This window comes from Malus sylvestris, chromosome 17 (genome assembly GCF_916048215.2).
Source record: "Malus sylvestris chromosome 17, drMalSylv7.2, whole genome shotgun sequence".
Lineage (NCBI taxonomy): Eukaryota > Viridiplantae > Streptophyta > Magnoliopsida > Rosales > Rosaceae > Malus > Malus sylvestris.
Window position 1 is genome coordinate 1,804,269 of NC_062276.1, and position 24,105 is coordinate 1,828,373.

Below are 24,105 nucleotides of genomic sequence, written 5' to 3' on the forward strand. Positions count from 1 at the left end.
TTTGAGAACACATATTCTGACTCATCTCTATTTGTTAAGCATGTTGGTCATGAAATTGTGGTGTTGCTTCTCTATGTGGATGACATCATTATAACTGGCAATGCTTCTGATGCAATTACACAGGTCATTAGTGCTCTCACCACTGAGTTTGATATCAAGGACTTAGGCCTACTCCACTACTTCTTAGGGATTCAAATCACTAAGACTGCACATGGTTTGTTCCTGTCCCAAACCAAATATGTTGAGGATTTGTTGGTTAAATCTGAAATGATTGAAGCCAAACCGTGTGATACCCCATGTCTTCCTTACAACAGGTTATTGAAGGAGGATGGGGAACCTTATTCCAATCCTACGTTGTATCGAAGTCTTGTAGGAGCTCTTCAATACTTGACTTTCACACGGCCTGACATTGCTTTTTCTGTGCACCAAGTGTGTCAGTTCATGCAGAATCCAATGGTGTCCCACTTTACTGCGGTTAAACGCATCTTAAGATATCTGAAGGGCACAATGCAGTTTGGTATATCATATACTAAAGGAGATTTGCAGTTGAAGGCTTTTAGTGATGCTGATTGGGCAGGGGACCCTAATGACAGGCGATCTACTACTGGTTTGGTGGTCTTTTTGGGTAATAGTCCGATTTCCTGGTCCTCTAAGAAGCAACAAACTGTTTCTCGATCCTCAACCGAAGCTGAGTACCGAGCTTTATTGTTTACATCTGCTGAGTTGGATTGGATCAAACAGTTGTTAGTTTTTCTGCACATTCCCTTACCTAGTGTGCCTGTCCTCTTTTGTGACAATCTGTCAGCCATTGCCTTGTCTTTCAATCCTGTCCAGCATCAAAAGACCAAGCACATCGAAGTCGACGTCCATTTTGTTCGCGAAAGGGTCTCACAGAAACAACTATCCGTGCAATTTGTATCTTCTCAAGAGCAGTTTGCCGATATTCTTACCAAGGGCTTGAGTGGTCCTCTTTTCCGAACTCATTGCCGCAATCTCATGCTTGGTTCATCACCGCATGTTCTTGAGGGGGGATGTTAGAGTATAGTGTTTTAATATTGTGACACTTGTCACAATCCTAGTATAGTTAGTTAGTTAGCTGTTATATGTAATAGTATATATATAAGAACTCATCATGTAATTACTTAATCATTAAGAAATACAACAGATAGTTCTTCTCTTCCTAAACTTCTCTCTAGTCTCTCTTTCTTTCTTCTCTGTTCTTGATTCAGTATACAAGATTACAGTATATGTTAATCATCTGATATAGGTTAACACACATGACCTTTGGATTAAGGGTTGAGGGTTTCTTTGTGAAAATGTATTCGTCCATTTTTTTTACTACAAATGAATGTCTTATTGATTTTGGAATTCTAATTTTTTGTAAAGACGATCTATGAATGATGTTTTAAAAGATAGACAGTTCAAATCGTTGATATATACATTACGGAGGGTGCCATAGAAAAACTTGTGTCACAAGTTGTGTAAAATGTCACACCCTAATCCAGAATGTCCACATGAACACCCGAATAGTGATGTGATGGCCATCACCCGAAGGGTGATGAAGCCAAAAAGTAAAAACGAAAAATAAAAACTTCTCTTATACAAGTAATTAATACAAAATCCTTACAGAGGGTACAAAAATAAGGAAAACTCTTAAATCTCTTGTCTATCTCAATCTCAGCTCGTCTGGCACCTATCTTGTCAAATAATTTATCTGTAAAATAAAAGGATGAGGGGTGAGCAATAACCATCATCGCTCAGTGAGTAGAATGTGTAATATGCCAGTCAAACGATGCCATTTTAGTCACTATAGAAAATACAATAATAATATCAAAATCATTATGCACGTAGTACCATATCACATCATCTTTTTATGTGTTCATTATATCCTTTTATAAATAGAAACTCACCACGTGATTCTTATTGGCCATTCTGTCATAATGTTCCTGTGTGCAGTTTACATTTATTCATCAGATTAATGCAACACTAAAGTTCTCATGCTCCATGAACAATTCCAAATATCCACATATCACTATATTAACAATAATATTATTCTTACCATATTTTTGTACCATAATTGTATACCACCTTAGGTGGCATCTGATGTGGACAGCCACATCAACTAAATTAATTTAGCATTTAATTTCAAAATGTTAATCAATAATTAATAAATAAAAAAATTAATTAAATGATGATTGTGGTATACGAAGAGTCTTCTTCTGTCACCTAAGATTATTTAAGTGTTTTAATTAATAAAAAGATTGAAATTAAATGATGTAGCTTGTCCAACTCATCTGCCACCTAAGAACCTAAGATAGTAAAGAAATGTGATATAAAATTGTAGTAAGAATAACATTACTCCTATATTAATAATTCCGAAAGCATTTCCACAAATTCAACATGATTAACTTGAAATAGAGATATTTGAAAATAAGTATAATTTGCAACACATTACATAAGCAACTCATCTTGATATTCCGAGTTTTGACAAGATAACACATCTAACAATCTCCACACACCAAACCTCTAATTTTATCGGATGTTCCTGGATGCTTGCTAACCAAATGGAGCAGCAGCTACTTGTTTTTGGAGCTCTCGGAGCTCTCTTTGCGTGCAGAGGAAAGGAGAGAGTTTTGAGGGAAGGAGAGAAATGTAAATAGAAGGAGAGTGATGAGAATGAGCTGAGAGAACGAGAGGCGTAGGGAAAGGAAAGGGAGTTAAAATAAAATAATAAAATTATTGGTTGGTGGGAGTGAGAAGACAAAGACTGTGGTCAAGTGTTTAGATTATATAAATGAGAGAGAGGGTGATGAGGGAAGATGGTGGAGAATAGAAAAGTATTAATATAATGATGATGTTGTTGAAAAGATAAAAGGGTCATGATGATGTTTGTAGAAAAAGAAAGAAGGCCGGCTGTAAGTGGGAGAGACGGATTGCCGACAGTTAGGGAAGGATCCCACTTCCTGATTTAAAACTTCACAGAAACCTAACCAAAAACGGATTCTCACATCAAAAAAAGTCATGCCATGAATCCACATTATATATATAAATAGGTAAGGCTAGAGATACTAAATTTGTAGATAAAATTTTGAAAACTAAAGAACATGGAAGTTAATGATTGATTTATTAATTAAACGTTAATATTCTTATTGATGACACATTATTTAGTTTACAAATTTAGTTTCATTAGCATTACCACACACACATATATATATATATATATATGTGTGTGTGGGGTGACTGAGTACGGAAAAATTAATGACAAATGAAAATATGCACTTGATTAATTCTAAACATATCAAATTCAAGGGTCAGTGACCATGAACCCTTGATCATCATGTGACAAAAAAAACGAGACTCAACCTATTTATCACTATCTTGTGCATTATTTTCATTTTTCCTATTTAAAATTTTAATTTTAATTTTTTTTTTTCCTGTAATCCTTGTTTCACTATAAGGTTTAAATCCCAAAACTTTGATATCAAACCCAAGGATAAGAGATTGTTGGGTGTGTCGAGTATCAAGTGATAAAAGTTGGGTGTGAACAGATTTTTTTGTATATAAATTGAAACTAGATTAAAGTCTTAACATTCTATGTACTTAAGAAGTAAGTTATTTTAAGTTACTCCACGAGAATTGAAGAAGAGAATAGTTAATTATATTGTATAAAATGCTATATTTATTTACATACGTACCCTTGACAGATGAGATCCCGCATGAGTATCATGCTTTCTTCGCCGCTGTAAGGAGGGGCGATTGGCAGGAAACGGAGAAGTTTCTTAACCAACACCCCAATGCAAAAACAGCAACGGATTCATGGGGAACAGCTCTTCACAACGCAACAATATGCGGGCACGAGAAAATTGTGGAAGAGCTGGTGCAGTTGATGACGAAGGAAGACTTGGAGAGAAAAGCTAGTGGTGGTTGGACGGCTCTTGGTTATGCTGCTAGAGACAACCTCAAGATGGTTGAATGCATGGTTACGAGAAACAGGGAACTACTCAGTATTGCCGTAGAGTCCTGGCAAAGGATTCCGATTGTCATCGCTGCTCGGTATGACCAATGGGATATAGTCCGATACCTCTACCCTTTCACTCCACGCGAAGATCTAATGCCAGATAAAGGCCCTTACGGCTCTGAACTTGTTAGCTTTTGTCTTTTTGCCGAACAATTTGGTAACGAAACTACTCTTCACTGAATCAACTTTTCTGAATTATACACACGCACACATAATATACAATAATCGGTCTAAATATATACATACGTACAGATATTGCATGGGAGTTACTTCAGCGTTCCCCACGCTTGGCATGTACTCGAGGCAACAACATATGCCCTATATTTGCATTTGCTCATGTGCCCTATGCATTCCCGAGTGGGACATCACTCAAATTATGGCAACGGTGAATTTATAATTGTTAGTAAAATCTTCCCTTTTCTCTTTCTACCATTAAATTTGTCAAACATTATATGTGGCATGTACAAATGTCACCATCACATAAAGGGTTTCATAAGGTGGCTCAAATAATTAGGTGGTCTTCCTAATATATTTCTTAAATCATATACCATAATGGTATGTTTTCATCCACAAAATCTGTTTTAAAATATCCATAGAGTATGTTGAATGAGGAAATCTTATTTCTTGGTAGGTATACACATAGAACATGTTCCTTCCGTCAATGATTTTCGTATAAATATTCAAAATCAAGAAAATGAACAAGGTAATCAAAGGAATAGAACAGGTATGTTACATCTCAAAACTCTAACTACGATTTGATATGTTGAAGTCCTTTTCATATGTTATGCTCTTCTTTTTTTTCTTTTTCTTTTTTTTTTTGAATTTTTTCCAATATCCATCTCCTTGTTTTTATAATTAGGTGATATGTGGTTTGATGGAAAGGAATCGACAATGAAATGCGGTCGGCCTATCCAAACATAATAAGATACAATTAATAGACAACTAACACGGCCTGTCCGAAAATCAAAAAACAAAATATCATCTTTATATATAAAGGGAGCACACTAAAATGGTGAAACATTTGAATATCTCTAAAATGTCACCACTTAATAGAGAAGAACAACATACAACTAGTCTACCCAATTAAAATAGGGTCAAAATTATAAAATGACACAATTTACATAACTTGAGTTGTTCCTTACGTATAATGTTTGCGCATATCTTGGCAGTTTTCAACCGTTAGACGAAACACACCCACACTTAAAGATTGATTGTAAAACAACATAGCCCCATCGATCAGTCCTTCCGCAAATAGTGTTCCACATACCTAAAAAAAAAAGTAGTGTGTGCACTTACAATTGATTTATCCTTATACTCTAAACTAATGACAAATATTGCAGAAAATGGTTTTGTTAACAGAATGTTTGATGAATTCTTATTTGATTAAAGAAATGTAATTATACAAGTCTATATACAAATGAATTTTTACATTCTAATAGTCATGAGAATTCTCATTTACTTCATGTAGATGCCAAATACTAACTAATGAGAACTTGAAACAGTTTATTTATTTATAATTTTAATGCTTAAAATTAGTTTAAACTTGAAAATGGAATATTTATTCAACAAGTTTATTCAATCTGATGATCGTAAATAAAGAGAGGTAGGTAAAAACTATAAAGGGAGTGCAAAAGTTACGTTTTTTTAATTAATTTATTGGATTCAAATTTATATGGAGATTCATTCATTCGAATTTGGGACCAAATTTCTTATTGAGATCAAATCTTTCCAGGATTTGTATTGACTGGATTTAGAAATTTGACTTTAAATTTGTGTAGCAGTCTTGGGTTTATTACAAGGACTTTCATCGAGGCTTTTAGAGTTTCTGGGTATGTGTACATTAATTAATTTTACTTTTTATGGAAAATGAAAACCACACAATTAACTTCTCACACCTCTACTGAATCATGTCTTTTTGAGTTTGTTTGATTTATCAAATTTGAAGTCTGATGACTATAAATTAAGAAGAGTGTGTGAGAAATAAAATTGTGTGTGAAAGTTAGCTTGCATTTTCCATTTGTTTAAACTAATAATTTATTTATTTATCTTTTTATTTCGTAAAAATGTGGTTGTGAGTTGTAACATTAAACATTGTTTTGAATGTTAACGTAGGAATCAACCGCATTCGTGAACTAAAATTGATCCATGTTTGGTCACGTCAAATTGTGGGCTGCATGTGTGAGGTCATAAAACAGTTGAATCATGAAGAAATGAGAGATGGCGATGTATATGATGCAATATTCGCAGCTGTTGAAAATGGGATTGTTGAGCTCGTTATTTCTCTATGTAAAGCCAAACCAGAACTGCTGTGGACTTGCAATACATCCGGAAAGTACTTATTTCAGTATTCGGTTGAATGCCGTCAAGAAAAAGTTTTTAACCTTATATACGGAATTGGTAAAAAAAATCTCCTTACGACTTTCAAAGACTATTCCGACAACGGCATGCTACACTATGCGGGGATGTTATTGTGAACACGGAAAATTCCTGAAACGAAAGAGACAAGAACAACGTGCACAAACAAATATTTAAGTGTTTGATGATTTTGGGTTACAATCTCTCTCTATTTTGATCCTCTGATTCGATCTCCGTAAGGTGTGTATTTGTGGATGTGCGATTGATCCAAAGGGCCGTTGGGCTTGATCTAAGGATGAACGTTCTTCAAGGGCCGTGGACTTGATCTTGAAGGTGGATTTGAGTGGATCTTCAAAGGGGCTTTTGGGCTTGATCTTTGAAGAACAGTGATGAACGGATCTCCAAGGGCTTTTGGGCTTGATCTTGAAGAACAGTGATGAACGGATCTTCAAGGGCTTTTGGGCTTGATCTTGAAGAACGGTTGGATGCGTGGATTTGTCGACGTTGTTGATCCAAAGGGCCGTTGGGGCTTGATCTTGGATGAACGGATGATGAACGATGGTGCTTTCTTCAAGGGCCGTCGGGGCTTGATCTTGAATTGGTGGATGGTTGATCCAAGGGCCGTCGGGGCTTGATCTTGAATTGGTGGATGATTGTTGATCCAAGGGCCGTCGAGGCTTGATCTTGGAAGAACGATGAACGAAGAACGAAGAACACTTTCTTGATTCTTCGGGAACCTGGATGCTTGAGAGCTTCGGAGTTTCAGAGCTTCAGAGCTTCAAGGTGTAATATGAATTCCTCCCTTAAATGAATGAAATAGGCTTGTATTTATAGAATTTTCCAAGGTCTAATTTTGAATATAATATTCCAGATGAAATAAGTCGTTTCTGCCAGGTGTTGACACGTGTCCTATTTGATGACTTTTCCAACTCATTTCAATTTTCGTTGAGTCTCACAAGCTACGTGTAAAATTTATGTAATACATGAGCGTTGAAACTTTGATTTATCGGTCAACATTTATTTACCGAAATTTCGATGTCTACAAATGCCCCCACTTCAAGTCGCGTCGTGTACATGTGCTTATCGCGTGTAGGAGATGCGTTTTGAAGTCCCTTACTGTAGATGTCGATCCAAGGGCCGTCGAGGCTTGATCTTGAACTGGGCTGGAGATTTCTTCAAGGGCCGTTTGAGGCTTGATCTTGAACTTTGTTTGAAATTTCTTCAAGAGCCGTCGAGGCTTGATCTTGAACTTTTGTTTGAAATTTCTTCAAGGGCCGTCGAGGCTTGATCTTGAAGGTTGAAATTGGACCACAAGGAGCTTCATGTGGTAGACGATCTTTGACTTTGGTAGTGGATGAATCGGCACGTATTTTGTTGCGCTTGTTGACTTTCCACAGCTTTGATCTTGAACTGGGTTAGAGGATTTTCTGAATTCCTCCAATTGTTGATTTTCCACAACTTATTCTTGAACTAGGTTTTGATTCAAGGGTGGTAGACACTTGATCTTGAATCAGACTTGTGATTTCTTCCAGGGCCGTCGAGGCTTGATTTTGAATTTGGCTGGAAGCTTCTTCAAGGGCCGTTGAGGCTTGATTCTTGAAGGTTGACTTGAACATATGGCAAGCAGGCACGCGGTGAAGGTGACGACTTGTTGCTTTGTTCAATCTTTCTAATTCACACCTGAACAGTTTGGTCAACGGTATGATCTTCAAGATTGATGGGTTCTTCTTCCAGTTGGTGACTTGATCTTTAAGGATTTGATTCAAGGGTGGTGAATCGGCACGTGCAGCCCACAACGCCTAGTAAGTCGACCCAAGAATTTGAGGGTCAAAACGAGTTCTTCATCTCAGACTCTTTCTGCCGAGTTGATTGTGCATGCTGCATTCTTTTCTGCTTGTTTCTTCAGGCAGATATGGCAGCTTCTCGAGTTCTTTAGCTCGGACTCCTTCTGCTGAGTTGACTGTGCAGGCCGCATTCTTCTCTGCTTGTTTCTTCAGCACGTTGTCTCCACATGCTGCAAGGTATCATTTTCACTTGCCTTATCTGTTCTCCAGGCATATGTGACAGCTTCTATGGAAGTACAGCAGCAGTGGGAGACGAGTACTCGAGAGCAGTGCTAGGCAGGCAATCAGGGAAGAGTTCCAAGCAGTCGGTTCCTTACCCGAGTTTGAGTGGAAGTTCCGGCATATTGTTTTCTTTATCCTTGTCTTTGTAGGTAGGAGCAAGGACAAAGGAAACGACAGGAAGAAAGCATGATATGAGATACTCTTGCTTTCTACCCTGGTGATATGAGATACTTTTGCTTTGAAGTTATTGGCTTACAGAGGTACCCCAAGGAATAAGGAACACCAAGTGACTCGAGAGGCTTCGTTGGGAAGGCATTCTCGGAGATGAAGAAAGGTTCTGTATGTTTGCCTTGCTATGGAAGGTGAAGGTGGACAGTTATAGGAGGTCCCTTAATACCTGTAGATGTACTATTCTTTCACTTGTGTCGGCAACTAACGCGTGATTGAACAGTAAACTTTCACGTGCTTTCTCCTTCACCGAAAATCTTCGACAAATTGCCCGTGATTTGCGCAAAGTTGAGTGTGCATATGACAGGTGATGACGCGGCTGAAAAAGACTGGCGCCTCTTCGATATCTGGGATTGGCGTTTCGACAAATTACCCGTGATTTTCGCAAAGTTGAGTTTGCGTGTGACGGGTGCCGACGCGTCTGGAAAAGACCGGCGCCTCTTCGAAATCTGGGATCGGCGCTTCGACAAATTACCCGTGATTTCCGCAAAGCTGAGTTTGCGTGTGATGGGTGCTGACACGTCTGGAAAAGCAAGATGCCTCTCCGATTTCTGAGCTTGCCTCTTCGATTTTTTGAATCGGCGTCTTCGAATTCTGAGCTTGCCTCTTCGATTTTTGAATTGGCGTCGAGTGCTGATTTTTTTCTTTATAGAGGCATGCAGTTTGTTTCAAAGCACACTTGAATTTTTGCTTGTGAAAACTCCCTTCTTGCACTTCTAAGATCTTGATTTGTCCGTTTTCTTCTTCCTTCAATACTTTGAAAATGTCTGGACCATCCGACCGTCGTTTTGACTTGAATCTTGGTGAAGAGGCAGTCCCTTCTTCTCCAGACAACATATGGCGCCCATCCTTCGTATCCCCCACTGGTCCTCTTACCGTTGGGGATTCAGTGGTGAAGAATGATATGACCGCTGCGGTGGTGGCCCGGAACCTTGTCACTCCCAGAGATAACAGGCTACTTTCCAAACGGTCTGATGAGTTGGCTGTTAAGGATTCTCTGGCTCTCAGTGTGCAGTGCGCGGGTTCTGTGTCCAACATGGCCCAACGCCTATTTGCTCGAACCCGTCAAGTTGAATCGTTGGCGGCTGAAGTGATGAGTCTCAAACAGGAGATTAGGGGGCTCAAGCATGAGAATAAACAGCTGCACAAGCTTGCACACAACTATGCCACCAACATGAAAAGGAAAATTGACCAGATGCAGGAATCTGATGGTCAGATTTTACTTGATCATCGGAGGTTTGTGGGTTTGTTCCAACAACATTTGCCTTCGTCTTCTGGGGCTGTACCGCGTAGTGAAGCTCCGAATGATCAACCTTTGGCTCCTCTTTTTCCTGGAGTTCCGCCGAGTGGTGAGGCTTCAAACAGTCAACCTCCAGCGCCCCTTTTTCCTAGAGCTCCACCGAGTACTGAGACACCACCTGAGCAATAAAGACTCCATCCCGTTTGTTTGCACATTTGTAAATTTTTTTTTTCTTTTTTCTTTTTTTTTGTTTTTTTTGTTTTTTTTGTTTTTTGGTATGTAGAATGCAATTTTATGTAAAAATTCCCAGAAAAATAAATAAAATGGACTTTATTTCTCTCAATACATTTTTTTTTTGCTATATACATACATATATTATGTACATACACACACATGCCGCATCATGATTCTTTTATATGTATATATATATATATATATATATATATATATATATATATATATATATATTTTTTTTTTTTTTTTCTATTCCTTGCTTTTGGTGGTGCTGGCACCCATCAGTACTTCCCTTTTTTTTTTTTATATCACATTTCTTTTCAGAAGGGTGCCCATGCAAAACCCATGCTGCACCACCCAATTGCCCTTTTATAATATATATATATATATATATATATATATATATTTCTTTTTTTTTCTTTTTTTTTCTTGTTTTTTTCACATGGTGCCAGATGCACCATCACTTTTTTTTTATCATGGTGTCGCCCACCACTCCGAAACTTATTATTTTTTTACATTTTTTTTTTTGTATAAATTTTGATGATGGGATGGGGAACTTGCAGGGAGCGGAGCAAGGAAGCTGAGAAGATGGTGCTTCGAGACCGGCTAGTCGTTTGACAGCGGTCTTTGAAGTTGGTGGCAGCTGCGAGGCGAGAGACGGAGGACGGTGCAAGAGAAGAGTGGTGCAGCCTTGATGTCGGACAGAGACGCCATGGCAGGACCTCGAGGAGTTTTAAGATACTGGTGCAGGTACTGGCGAGGTGATTTTGACGAGAAAAGCATGAAGAGGGTGTCGAGCACCATGGGCCTGCAATCCTTAAGGTTGATCTCGTAGTCCTTGAGCTCTTGTTCAGGCATGACGGGATCCGATGCGGTCTTTTTATCGGCAATAAAGTTCTTTGCCTCATAAAACAGCCCAGAACGCGATAGAAGAGTTACGAACAAAGCACAATGTGCAACTGTAGGTGTCTTGATGCAGTTGAAGTAAAACTTCCCTTCCTCGACCATGCGTGCTGCAACGCAAGCATGAAGGACAGCAGCATAGGTGATTTCATCGATCTGTGTACTCGTTTCCTTCTCCATTTGGCAGAATAAATCTACTCCGATCTTTCCTTGTCCGTGTAAGCTGTACCCAGTTATCATCACTGTCCACGAAACAAGATCTCTGTACTTCGACCTGGCAAAAACTTTTGCAGCTGATTTGATAAATCCCGACTTGACATACATGTCCATAAGAGCATTCAGAACGGTGAGATTCATTCGAATGCCATGTCGCAGCAAGAATCCATGAGTCTCTTTGCCATGTTTACCTGCAGACATTCTTGCGCATACTGGGAGAACACTAGAGACCGAGAGCGGATCAGGTTTCACCCCGTCTCCAACCATCTGCCTAAACAGCTTAAGACCCTCATTGAAGCATCCCCTCTTCACATTGGCATGAATCATTTCTGTCCAAGAAATGACATCTTTCTCCGGTATTTGGTTGAAAACTGCCCAAGCTTCGTCGATACAGCCACAGTCCATGTATATTTTCAAGAGGGTATTGCTCACCAACACATCATACTCCAATCCACGTTCCTTGGCAACCCTGTGGACTTTTGTTCCATCAATCAACGATCTCAACATGCCACAGGCACCAGCCGCCGTCGCCACAGCCACAAAATCTATCTGTGCTCCGGACTCCACCATTCTCTCAAACACATGAACCGCCTTGCCGGGTTTACCTTCCGCAATGTACAGCCTGGCCAGCATTGTCCATGAAACAGAGTCCTTAACCAGGGACTTGTCAAACAGCCCTTTCGCGGAGTCCGCGGTGTCGAGGCGACCGTACAACTCAATGAGAGCAGCAACCACGTACCGGTCACCAGAGCAGCCGAGCTTGTGAGCGTGGGCATGGAGGAAGTCGGCATTGGCGATATGGGTCTGGATAAGTCTGTTCCATGCGAAGGTATCTGAGTGGGGCATTTTGTCGAACACCTTGTGGGTGACGGCCACCTTCGTGGTGGGTTTAGCATTTCGGGAGTGCTTGTAGTGGGCGGTGTTGATTGGGTTCTCGGTGACGATCAAGCGCTGGATTTGGGCGGATAGAAGGGCTTCCATTTCAGTTCAGTCGCACCCAATTCAGCATTGCCCGTACGGATTCGAGCGCAGTTATCGAGGAGGAGTTTCCTTAAGAATAGAACCAATCACCGACTCCTCAAACCCATCCGGATATGCGATTTTCATGAGGTGTAAACAAGAACCCTCTGCCATAAGTGGCATGATCACCCAAAGGTTTCTTTCAACGACAAATGAACAAAACGCCCTCACGACATTGGGATGATCTATTAATCTCATCGTCTGCGCCTCCCTCCGGATATCCTCGAAATTGCTATTGCACCGATCGAGATCCAAGCACTTGACGGCGACGACTTCATTGAAAGGGAGATAGATCGCTCTGTAAACCGTTGCGCTGGCGCCATATCCGACCTCTTCCAGAAGCTTGTAGTCGTTCGGATTCGCCGAGTGAAGCCTCGAATTGCTACCCATCCTCCCCATCTGTTCGAGGACTTGTGCTTCAGATATGTCGTTTTGAGGCTACGGGCTCTGCGTTTGGGCTGTGTGCCAGTTTGGGCTTAGTGTTGCTTTGGAGAGATCTGGGTTTGGTTGAAGAGGTACGGTGAAGCCATGGGCAAGGGAGATGACGAATTGGGCTTGGAGGCTGACACTTGGGCCTGGATGGCCTCCTTTTGAGAGGCTTGCTGCTGATGGATATACATATATATATTTGTATGTATATGTATGTAAAAGAAATCTTTTTTTTTTTTTTTTTTTTTTTTTTGATGTGACTGAACTCGAAAAAATTGAACATTCGTGCTGCCTACGTACCCCTCCAAAGAAGAGATCAAGTCGCAACGTAGTTCAAATACATTTTTGGTATTTTCTTTTTGTGCCGTTTGCAGTTTTAACTCATGCAGGCAAGGAGTGTTGGTGTCGTTTGCAGTTTCAACTCTTGCAGACAAGGAGCGTTGGTGTTGCCTTTTATGCTCGTGCAGACCAGGAGCGTTGGTTCGTGCAGTTTAGGCTCGTGCAGGCGAGGAGCCTTTGGTGTCGTTCGCAGTTTCAACTCGTGCAGACAAGGAGCATTTGATGCCGTGTTGCAGTTTAGGCTCATGCAGGCGATGAGCGTTGGTGTCTTGTAGTTTAGGCTCTTACAGACAAGGAGCTTTGGTTCGTGCAGTTTAGGCTCGTGCAGGCGAGGAGCCTTTGGTGTCGTTCGCAGTTTCAACTCGTGCAGACAAGGAGCATTTGATGCCATGTTGCAGTTTAGGCTCATGCAGGCGAGGAGCGTTGGTGTCTTGTAGTTTAGGCTCTTACAGACAAGGAGTTTTGGTTCGTGCAGTTTAGGCTCGTGCGAACAAGGAGCATTGTTGGTTCGTCAAGCGATCCGAGAGAGTTGTTCCTCGCAATCTTCATAGCAAGGAGCCTTGACCGCGTGATTGAAGAAGTCTTCGGGTAAAAAGTCGCGCATCGTGATGGCAACAGACAATCTTTGTGTCGTAGTTTCATCATCTTCAACACGTTCACGTTGCTTTGAAGGTTGACAAGAGCTGCTTTGCCCCCTTTTCAATTGGCGGACTTGTGGAGGAGACGTATGCTTCTTGTGCAATTTCTTATGAGTGACTTGAGTCCATCCTTCAATTTTGCTTGTCTTGGACGATGCCCCTAGCGGTTGAGGTGAAAACTTTGAGTCGGAAGAGCCAGAAGTGAAGGTGGTATAGTTTGACTTTGCCACTTCGTCAAGATCTAGCTCGATGATTCCTTTCTGAGCCAGCTTCATGATGAGATCTTTCAGCACGAAACATTTTTCTGTCGGATGACTGATGAAGCGGTGGAATTTACAGTACTTTGGACTGTCGGTGCGATTCATCTCTTCTGGCCGTTTGCACTCAGGCAAACCAATCACCTTCTTTTCCAACAGGTCATCCAGCATGGCAACCACATCAGAGTCGGGGAATGGATAAGTCTTCTCCTCAAGCTCCTTTAAAGTGCGTCTACGCATCTCTTGATCACGAAAAGCTTTGGTTTGAATCGCCTTGCCTCGTGTGGATATTTTGACGGGAGATGTGTTGACCGTCATCGCTTCCTTTGTGGGTTTCCATGCAGCCTTTTCCACCTTTGTCCCAAGAACTTTGTCGTTCTTGTAGTCGGCGATTGGTTCTTTCTTCCCATGATGGGCGATGCTCAACTCCATGTCATGGGCGCGAGTGGCCAATTCCTCGAAGGTCCGCGGTTTAATGCCTTGAAGGATGTATTGCAAACCCCATTGCATGCCTTGGATGCACATCTCGATTGAAGAGGTTTCCGAGAGCCTGTCTTTACAGTCGAGGCTTAGAGTGCGCCATCTGTTGATGTAGTCAATGACTGGCTCGTCCTTCCACTGCTTTGTGCTTGTTAGCTCTAGCATGCTCACAGTGCGGCGAGTGCTGTAGAAGCGGTTGAGGAATTCCCGCTCCAATTGCTCCCAGTTGTTGATGGACTCAGGCTCTAGGTCAGTGTACCACTCAAAGGCGTTTCCTTTTAGCGAGCGCACAAACTGCTTGGCGAGGTAGTCTCATTCGGTCCCTGCGTTGTTGCAAGTTTCAACAAAGTGGGCAATGTGTTATTTCGGGTTTCCCTTTCCATCAAATTGCATGAACTTTGGCGGTTGATAACCCTTCGGCATCCTTAAGGCGTCGATTTTCTTTGAATACGGCTTCGAGTACAACCCGGAGGTATTTGAGATCCCTTCGTACTGTGCCTTGATGGTGTTGGTGATCATCTCTTACAGCTGCTGGATAGAAAGAGATCTCATGAGTGCCGCTGCTTGGTCTGGCTCCGGCTTTGCATCGTTTTTCTCCACCTGAGGCTTATCTTCTTCGTCATCTCTTCTCTTTAGTGGATCATTCTCTGGGTCGGGTTTATCGCCGTCCTGCGCCTCTAGTCGATTGACGAGTGCTGCAATTTGCAAGTCTTTTTCTTCCACCGTTCGGGTTAGCCTTGCGATTGCTTCATTCATCTGAGCCAGTTGTTCTTCAACGGAGGTAACGCCGATAGTCATGACTTGTGCGACCAATAGACGTGACTTTCCTTTAGACATCCAGGATGCTGATGAAGAACGTCGTTGGCTGCTTTGGGATGTCATCTTATGTGCCTCAGCATCATGCTTCGGTGCCCCCAGCGAGGTCAGGTTGATGACAGACTCGCACCTTGGATGCTCCCTTGCTCTTTTAGCGGCACCAATTTTGAAGTAGCATGTTGGGGAGCGGTTGTGGCGCCAATGGATTGTCTGTTTGCGGCAGAAGTGCTTAGGATCCTTCCCTCAGTGGTTGCGAGAATGGCTTGTCCTTTGCTTGATGCCATTGACTTTGAGGTGTGCTTGGATTCCTTGAACGAAGAAAGAGATGAGAGGTAGAGATTGTCCCACCGGGCGTGCCAATTTGTGAACACGGAAAATTCCTGAAACGAAAGAGACAAGAACAACGTGCACAAACAAATATTTAAGTGTTTGATGATTTTGGGTTACAATCTCTCTCTATTTTGATCCTCTGATTCGATCTCCGTAAGGTGTGTATTTGTGGATGTGCGATTGATCCAAAGGGCCGTTGGGCTTGATCTAAGGATGAACGTTCTTCAAGGGCCGTGGACTTGATCTTGAAGGTGGATTTGAGTGGATCTTCAAAGGGGCTTTTGGGCTTGATCTTTGAAGAACAATGATGAACGGATCTCCAAGGGCTTTTGGGCTTGATCTTGAAGAACAGTGATGAACGGATCTTCAAGGGCTTTTGGGCTTGATCTTGAAGAACGGTTGGATGCGTGGATTTGTCGACGTTGTTGATCCAAAGGGCCGTTGGGGCTTGATCTTGGATGAACGGATGATGAACGATGGTGCTTTCTTCAAGGGCCGTCGGGGCTTGATCTTGAATTGGTGGATGGTTGATCCAAGGGCCGTCGGGGCTTGATCTTGGAAGAACGATGAACGAAGAACGAAGAACACTTTCTTCAAGGGCCGTCAGGGCTTGATCTTGAATTGGTGGATGATTGTTGATCCAAGGGCCGTCGAGGCTTGATCTTGGAAGAACGATGAACGAAGAACGAAGAACACTTTCTTGATTCTTCGGGAACCTGGATGCTTGAGAGCTTCGGAGTTTCAGAGCTTCAGAGCTTCAAGGTGTAATATGAATTCCTCCCTTAAATGAATGAAATAGGCTTGTATTTATAGAATTTTCCAAGGTCTAATTTTGAATATAATATTCCAGATGAAATAAGTCGTTTCTGCCAGGTGTTGACACGTGTCCTATTTGATGACTTTTCCAACTCATTTCAATTTTCGTTGAGTCTCACAAGCTACGTGTAAAATTTATGTAATACATGAGCGTTGAAACTTTGATTTATCGGTCAACATTTATTTACCGAAATTTCGATGTCTACAGTTATCTCCACTGGCAAAGCTTGACCCTATTCCAGGTGCAGCCTTGCAAATGCAGAGAGAAAGGCAATGGTACAAGGTTAGAATATTATTTTATATTGTTCTTCTAGGCTTAAATAAGAATAATAGGCTTAATTACACCTATGACCCCTAAAATTCAATCCGAATAATTAATCCCATGAAATTCAAATTGTATCACTTAATACCCTGAAATTTAACTGTTTTCTCACTTTGTCCCATGCTAATGCCGTCCAAGAATAAATAAATTTCACTTCCTTATATGCTTATGCTGAAACTGTCTAGCAGTTGAATTTGTTCCAACATGAGGAACTAAACATGAAATGAATAGTTTACAAAACGGATGCACATATATCCATGTATCAAATGATGCAGCATTTTTTTTTTTCTTCTAATTACTAAAAGAACAGGATCACCTCATATCACTAAGATGGATAAGTTTTTGTTCAACGAAATGCAGGAAGTAGAGAGTATTGTGGTTCAACTCTCGGGAGTCCCAACTAAAAATAAAGATGGTTTGACACCCCCTAAATTATTTACCCAGAGCCACAAGAAATTGCATGAGGATGGAGAAAGGTGGATGAAGGAAACAGCACGTTCTTATACAGTTGTCAGCGCACTCATTATTACAATCATGTTTGTTGCAGCATTCACAGTTCCTGGTGGAGACAACCAAGAAACAGGGTTTCCCATATTCTTAAACGAAAACCTATTTATGGTTTTTGTAATTTCAGATGCAATTTCGCTATTTTCTTCGGCAACATCAGCGTTGATGTTTTTGGGCATCCTTACATCGCGTTATGCTGAAGATGATTTTCTCAAATCCTTACCCACAAAGATGATAATAGGCCTTTCCACACTCTTTATCTCCGTTGCGACCATGATGATTGCCTTTTCTTCTGCCCTATTCATCATGCTTCAGGACAAATCATGGATTGTTAGTCCAATCATTTTCCTTGCTGCTGTTCCCGTCATTTTATTTATTTGGATGCAATCTCCCCTTCTCCTTGAAATTATCGTGTCTACTTATGGCAGAGGAATATTCGATAAGAAAGTCAAACGCTGGATGTAAACTCTTGATGGTGTATGTGATATATTAATTGTGTAACTGTAGTAATAATGTAATGTTTGACACTTCTTAGAAAGCTTGTATGTATTATACACACTACTTAAGTGTTTGGTTCTTATAATAAAAACCCCATTGTTCAATTTTTTTGTTTGTTCTCTAGAAGATATAATTTGAGTGGAGAATTTCAAGGAAGTTGAGGTTCCACTTATACTCTCTACAGAGTTTAGAGTGGGAAAGATAGAGTGATAGGGAATGTGATTGAAGGTGAAATGGAATGCAAATCTTGGATCATATAGCTTTGGCAGTGTAGGCACGGCCACCGCATGAATGAATGCAACGCTCCACGTCCAAGTCTTGAGCTGCAAGAAAAAGTGATTGTGCCGTTGCAGTCCAACAGAAATGCACTAATGCTAAAACTAAATCTCTAACCCACCTTGTAATAGCCTTCACTGCCAAAACTAAAACTCTAACCCACCTTGTAAACTGATTTCGTACACTACAACTTGTCTTAAAAAATGTAGAAGACGTGTCCAATGACTTGTAAACTGATATGTTTTTTTTATGACAAAATCAATCCCTTGAAAAATGGCTCACACATGTTTCAGAATCACAAATGAAACATTTAACTAAAATTTTAACATAATGGAGATGGTACATTCACATTAAAACATGAGCATGATTTTATATTTCGGTAGATGATTTTATGTTTCGGTAGTATTTGCCAACACACCTAGTTAATAATTCAGGTGTATTTGTGCAATTTTTCCCTAAACTCAATAAACCACGACGATCTCAACACAAATCGAAATGACAGTCGTAATTTATATACCAAATAAATCAAATAGTTTGACAACAATTAACGTCCTCACAGGGGTGTAAATTGTACTGTATTCCACGTCACGAATCCAAACATTTGCAAAATGATTCAGATAAAAATTGGAATACATATAGAATATTTCCAATCCGAAGTTTTTTGAAATGCTTCAAACACTATCGTCAATTTAATACATAGATAATTTTTCAAGTGAAGATTAAAAAATAAATAAACGGATACTGTTGGTTGCACGGATAGTGTTAGAATAGATGTAAATTTGGACGAAGCAATTAGGTATTACGATTTTCAGTTCTCCATGTGTTGAGAAATTAGAACTCCCGGTGAGAAATTACATTGCGGGCCCAATTTTCCACAGTGCATTTTTGGTCGATAAGGTCCTTATTTTGACTGAGGTTGAGGATTTGTTTTTGAGTTGGAGCTTCAAGCTGCAGTGAGTTAACTACATTGTAAAAGATGAAGAATTGGTACAGAGGAAGAAAAAGAATTGGTAGATAGAAACAAGAGAGATTGTATTGATTGATTAGAAAAAATGTATACAACTGAACTTAAAAAAATGATAGTTATACAATCCTTTATATAACTATATATTCCAATTATAGTGATACCCTTCTAACTATATTAACAAACTCAACCACTAGAATCATGTCATGTGGCATTTCTGTTATATCAGTTATTACTCCCCCCTCAAACTAAACTTGGAGTATCCAAGTGAAGTTTGAACTAGCCAGGTATTTGAGACTGATTTGGAACTGCGAGACCAAGATGTCTGCCATGCTTCAAGAATTAACTTGCTGCAAACAAGAAAGCACCCACTGACACCTTTGTAAATGCTGACCATAACCTCTGCTCACTCCATTATCATCACACAAGACTACAACTTTAGTTGTTGATGAAGCCATGATGAAAGACACAAGTGCAATCCAGAAAGCAAAACAGATGAATTCTTCTAGGCAGCATGAGAATGACACTCTTGACACAAATTCTAAGGCAACAAGAGAATGACACTCTTGACAGATTCTAAAGCAACAAGAGAATGACACTCTTGACAAATTCTATGGAATCAAAGAAAGAATGAAACTTTCTTATCCATCAAGAAAGAATGACACTTTCTTGAAATCTTGTAATCCAACCAAATCACTTAATGAAACAGTAGTTTATCTTAGACAATTCATCCAAAAAACAACAAAGCAACTTGACAAACATGTGTCTTCACCAACTTCACAAAACAACTTAAGCTGTGCATTTCTTCAAACATGTGGACTGCACAAAGTTGAGAAATTTTCTCCACAACAGAGAACAGAACATGGATCAAAGTGGCAGATATAGAGCACAAAGAGCTGATATGCGAACAACACCAAGAAGAGACCATAATCTGAATAACCATTTCTTCAACTACCAACATTTCTTGTAATCAGCCTTAATCATATACTCAAAACCCCGAAACAGATCATATAGAATTCACACCAACACTGCATATGGAAGGAAGAAGTAGAGAACCATACCAAAATCTGCAGATCCTTCACATGAAAATTTTGAGCTGGGCAATTTGTCAAACACCTAGACTGCAGCGAACAAGAAGCATAAGATTTTGGAAAACACCACCACATTCTGAGGAAAAACTCCAATTCTGACAAAACACCAAATCCGGAGCAGGGCAGTGGGCCCCGGAGGAGACGAGGGAGCTGATTGCGATCCGTGGGGAGTTGGAGATTAGGGACTCCGTTGTATCAAAGCGCAGCAAGCCGCAGTGGAAGAACCTTCTCATTCGCAACAAGGGGAAAGAGCCAAGAATATACAGAGATCCATTTCCTGATTTCCAACAAACAATGCAAAATCATGATGAATTGGTTCTCCTTCATCATCACGATTTCCCGAATTAGCGTCGTATTAAGGCCGTCCATGTCGCGGGACCGGACGAGTCTGCAGCAGTTGAACAATGCAAGAAAAGAACTGAATCCGTATGAATATTTGGCCGCAAGATGGGCCACGAAGAACCCACCCAGTTTCAGGGTCCGACATACCTCGTCTGAGAATTCCGTGGGTCGACCCGACGGGTTCAGACACGAGAACTCAAAATCAAAAGATGATTCAGCGAACGGGTGTTTGAGCCAGAGACGATCAAGGGCGGAGAAGCGGTCTTAGAGACTCCAATTGAGTTAGCGACGCCGTTTTCTTTGAGCGCAAGGACGTCCTCACCGGCTAGGGCTTCGACGCAAAGGGCTTTGGAATAGGGCGAGAGGAATCCCTCAGTGAAGAGCTTTAGTTCTTGGAGGTGGTGAAGGCGTCGGTGGAGAAATCTCCAAATCAGAAAAATCAACCCTGAGTGCATATGCTTAGTCCATTACAAATCCTCCAGGAGCAGATCAGCGGGGAATCTAACCAGAAACACAGACTAGCAACTTTGAGTGCATAGCGGGCTAGGCGATGGGCAGCACCATTGGCTTGGCGACGAACATGGGTAAAAGAAGCTTCAGTGATCAATCTCAGTTTGACAAGTTTATGGTGAAGAATGGTTCGGCCCCGTATGAGATTCATGCTGGCTGATATTGAGCTCCGCAAGCAGTGGTTTAAGGTAATTCTCTTCATTTGTGTTCTCATGAAGTATCATTTTATTGATTTGATTATTTATTGAGCAATGTAGCAATAATGCTAAAGATTTGAGCCATATGTAGCAGCGTGGTTGGTATTCTCATTACATAGATTTTGGCATTTTTCGGACTTGAAATATACTATGTGGCTATGTGGTTTATATACTTAATTTCTAGGAACTGAAAGGTTTAATTTTGGTGTTTTCAGACTCGTAGATATGGCGGTGTAATTGTGAGTGAGACTGTCGGCTAGGAATCGAATGAGACGTTAACAGGAGATAAAGTAAGGCGTTTTAGTTTGTCATTGAATTGGCCATGGGTGGTTATTCTTCCAAATACAGTGGAACTGAATAGTATAGAAACAAAAGAGTGTTTTTTGTGGAAAGCTTCTCATAGTCATAGATAGGCTGAATTCTATTGTTTTCAGACTTTGTTGATAAATAGTGAGTCTCTTTAGCTTGCCACTGAATCTTGGAGTCGTTTGAAAGATGGAAAAGGATACTAGTTATTGAACCCCCTTGGCTTTTTTTTCTAACATTCGCAATTGTTTTCTGTGCATATATTATGCCCTCAGTTTCTGACATCAACGGACACTTTCCCCGAATGTGTGTTGTCTTCTGCAATAAGAAAACGCTCAGTGTTGGGGGTGGAGGTTAACCCAAGATCTCGCTGCCATGCTCGCAACTTTCACCCAAGCTCGTTGATGCTGTGCACGGCGTACAATCTGCTCAGCAACTTCACTGTTCCTCTATCCGATTGCTGCTTCGCCCAAACCGAAATTCAATTTCCACAATTCGTGGAAATTCAAAATCCAACCAAAAGGAAAGAGCTTTTTTATTAGCTTTGTAATCCAGCCACTTGGAACCTCTGCAATATCTTACATTTTTCCTCTGCAATATATTACACATGTTAATCCATAATGCTTTCCACGCAATCTATTACATTTTTCCCCGACTTATTTTCATGTTTTAAGAATCGATTTTGGTTCCTCTGCAAGCTTGATTACTATACAAAAGTGTGACAAATAGGTAACCAAAACATGAATCGAATTCATTTTCTGTGTAAAGGTAATGAAGAAGACTAAAAATTTGACACAAAAGAAAGAAGACGACTGAAAAATTGAGCAAAATTTTCGTTGTTACGTGAAGGGAGTTAAGTGCAAAAGCACGTGTTCGAGATGCTAGTATTAAGAAATGGTACCGTTAGAATGCATGTTTGATAGTCTTTTTAACAGTACCATTTCTTAACGCTCAGGAAACATTCTGATTTTCCTGGTCTCTCTCCTTCGTGAGAGTTCTCCTTTCCTTTGTGAAAGTTCTTTTCATAGGTGTGTGTGAGTTTTCCGATTCCGACAATCTCATAGCCTCCGACCCTAGCTATGGTTAGCGTAGGTGGCAGTCGCCTTTTCCTTCTCTTTACCTTTTTCCTTTTACTTCCTTTCTTTTTACTTCTTCCTTTGCTTTTTGGCCTGCTCGCCCCTTTTCTCTACCCTTTCTTGCCTTCGGTTGTTCTGTCCTCAGCCCTGCTTTCCCTCTTTGTTGCCCATCCACCCTCCTGATTCTCCTCTTTTCTTTTCATTCTCTTTCCTATTTCCTTTCCGTTTTGCCTTTCCTTCCCCTCTCTGTTGTCCATCCCCCCATCCGATTCTCTTCCACCTCACCTTTTAGATTTGCAACCACTAATTTTCTACGCAATTTTTTGCGATTCTCTTGAAAGGTGTGTAGAGCTCCGGCTCGGATGTTCGCACCACCCCCTTCCATCTGCGTGCCTATGTTGGGACTGTTGCTTGTGGGTTGCTTCTTCCCACTGCCTTCCATAGTTTGGTTCTTTGATCGGTGGCTGCAATTTCTGGGGTGCTCTTTGGAAGATGATCAGTCTTCTGTTCTTCCCGTGATGGGGCTTTGCTCGGCTTGATTTCAAGCAGGTGTTGGGGCCGTGGATTGTGGCGTTCCGGCTACGGCACTGGTTGCAGGCTTCTACGGAGTGTGTTTGGTTTTTCTATTTTGGGTTGAAAACTCAGTTTTTGGGCTCTTTTTGGGTTACTTTTGGGGTCTTATTTTGGTGTGTGTTTATCTTGTATATTTGGGCTTCCTTATGTAATTAAGGTTTTTGTTTAATAGTAATGAAGTTTCCTTTGACACAAAAAAAAAAAAACAAAAAAACTTATAATTAATCAGGAATAAAAAGCGCAAGCTAGGAATTATACATGTAGTGACATTATGTTGGAATTAATTATGTATTCTAGTATGAGCATGCATGTTTACGGGCAATTAACTAAGTTCCTAAAAGATATGTATAACATATCATCCATTGACCAATAATTGCCTCTCTAATCATTAGGACCACACTTGGTTGGGCTTAATCTATATTCATGTTCCAAAAGATACTCCAACTATTCATATACCCAACCAACCCATAATCTTAAGCTAATATTTAAATTTCAGTCTCAAGCATGCACAAGAGAAAGTTCTTCATGGTGAAGTTTGTGATCATCTTATGGACTCAATAAGTATGACCTAATTGGTTTTATTAAGTATAATGCTAGCCACACACTCATTTTTACTTCTCACATACCATTCTTAATTTTCGATCGTCGAATCAAATGAATTGAAGAAGACCAATGACTAAAACTAACAAAAGTGTGTGGGAGGTAAAAATGAATGTGTGAATAACACTTTCCTTTATTAAATATGGCTTTTGATGATGAAACCATAGACCGTCATGCTCAATTCGATTTAAGTTTCTAATCATAAAAATAAAAAATCTTAAATAATCATTTTTTATTTGGTTTTTTCACATATGGTGCCAAGTTGACAGTCATGTCATAACAAATGTGAACTCCATATTTGCTATGTCACCATTTAATAGTTAGTTTCACAAATTTTTTATAGGACGTATGATATTAAAATAAAATAATAATAAATGTATAAAATTTAAATGTTTTAAAATATTATAGAATGTTGCATTTGAGCACAAACAACGGGGTAAAAATAATAATTTATCTGC

At 40.3% G+C, this 24,105-nt stretch overlaps 3 protein-coding genes and 1 long non-coding RNA gene across 5 annotated transcripts in view; 2 read left to right on the forward strand and 2 right to left on the reverse strand.

Moving 5' to 3' along the window:
- Positions 1–24,105, reverse strand: part of LOC126610501 (mitogen-activated protein kinase kinase 3-like) — a 165,945-nt gene that overhangs the window by 25,174 nt on the left and 116,666 nt on the right. The gene's annotated exons all lie outside the window — the stretch shown is intronic.
- LOC126610481 (uncharacterized) overlaps positions 1–24,105 on the forward strand; it is a 130,777-nt gene that overhangs the window by 7,336 nt on the left and 99,336 nt on the right. The gene's annotated exons all lie outside the window — the stretch shown is intronic.
- LOC126610514 (uncharacterized) lies at positions 1,395–2,759 on the reverse strand. Its single transcript, XR_007618557.1, has 2 exons — positions 1,911–2,759; positions 1,395–1,714 (listed from the first exon to the last, which is right to left on the reverse strand). It is a non-coding gene; the product is annotated as an uncharacterized LOC126610514 (long non-coding RNA).
- Positions 17,062–17,692, forward strand: LOC126610495 (ankyrin repeat-containing protein ITN1-like). Its single transcript, XM_050278591.1, has one exon. The coding sequence runs from the start codon at positions 17,062–17,064 to the stop codon at positions 17,677–17,679; it is 618 nt and encodes a 205-aa protein (XP_050134548.1). The 3' UTR covers positions 17,680–17,692.

Bases quoted from the DNA above. Each gene is read 5' to 3' on its own strand.
- LOC126610495 (XM_050278591.1), top strand. From the start codon at position 17,062: ATGCAGGAAGTAGAGAGTATTGTGGTTCAACTCTCGGGAGTCCCAACT.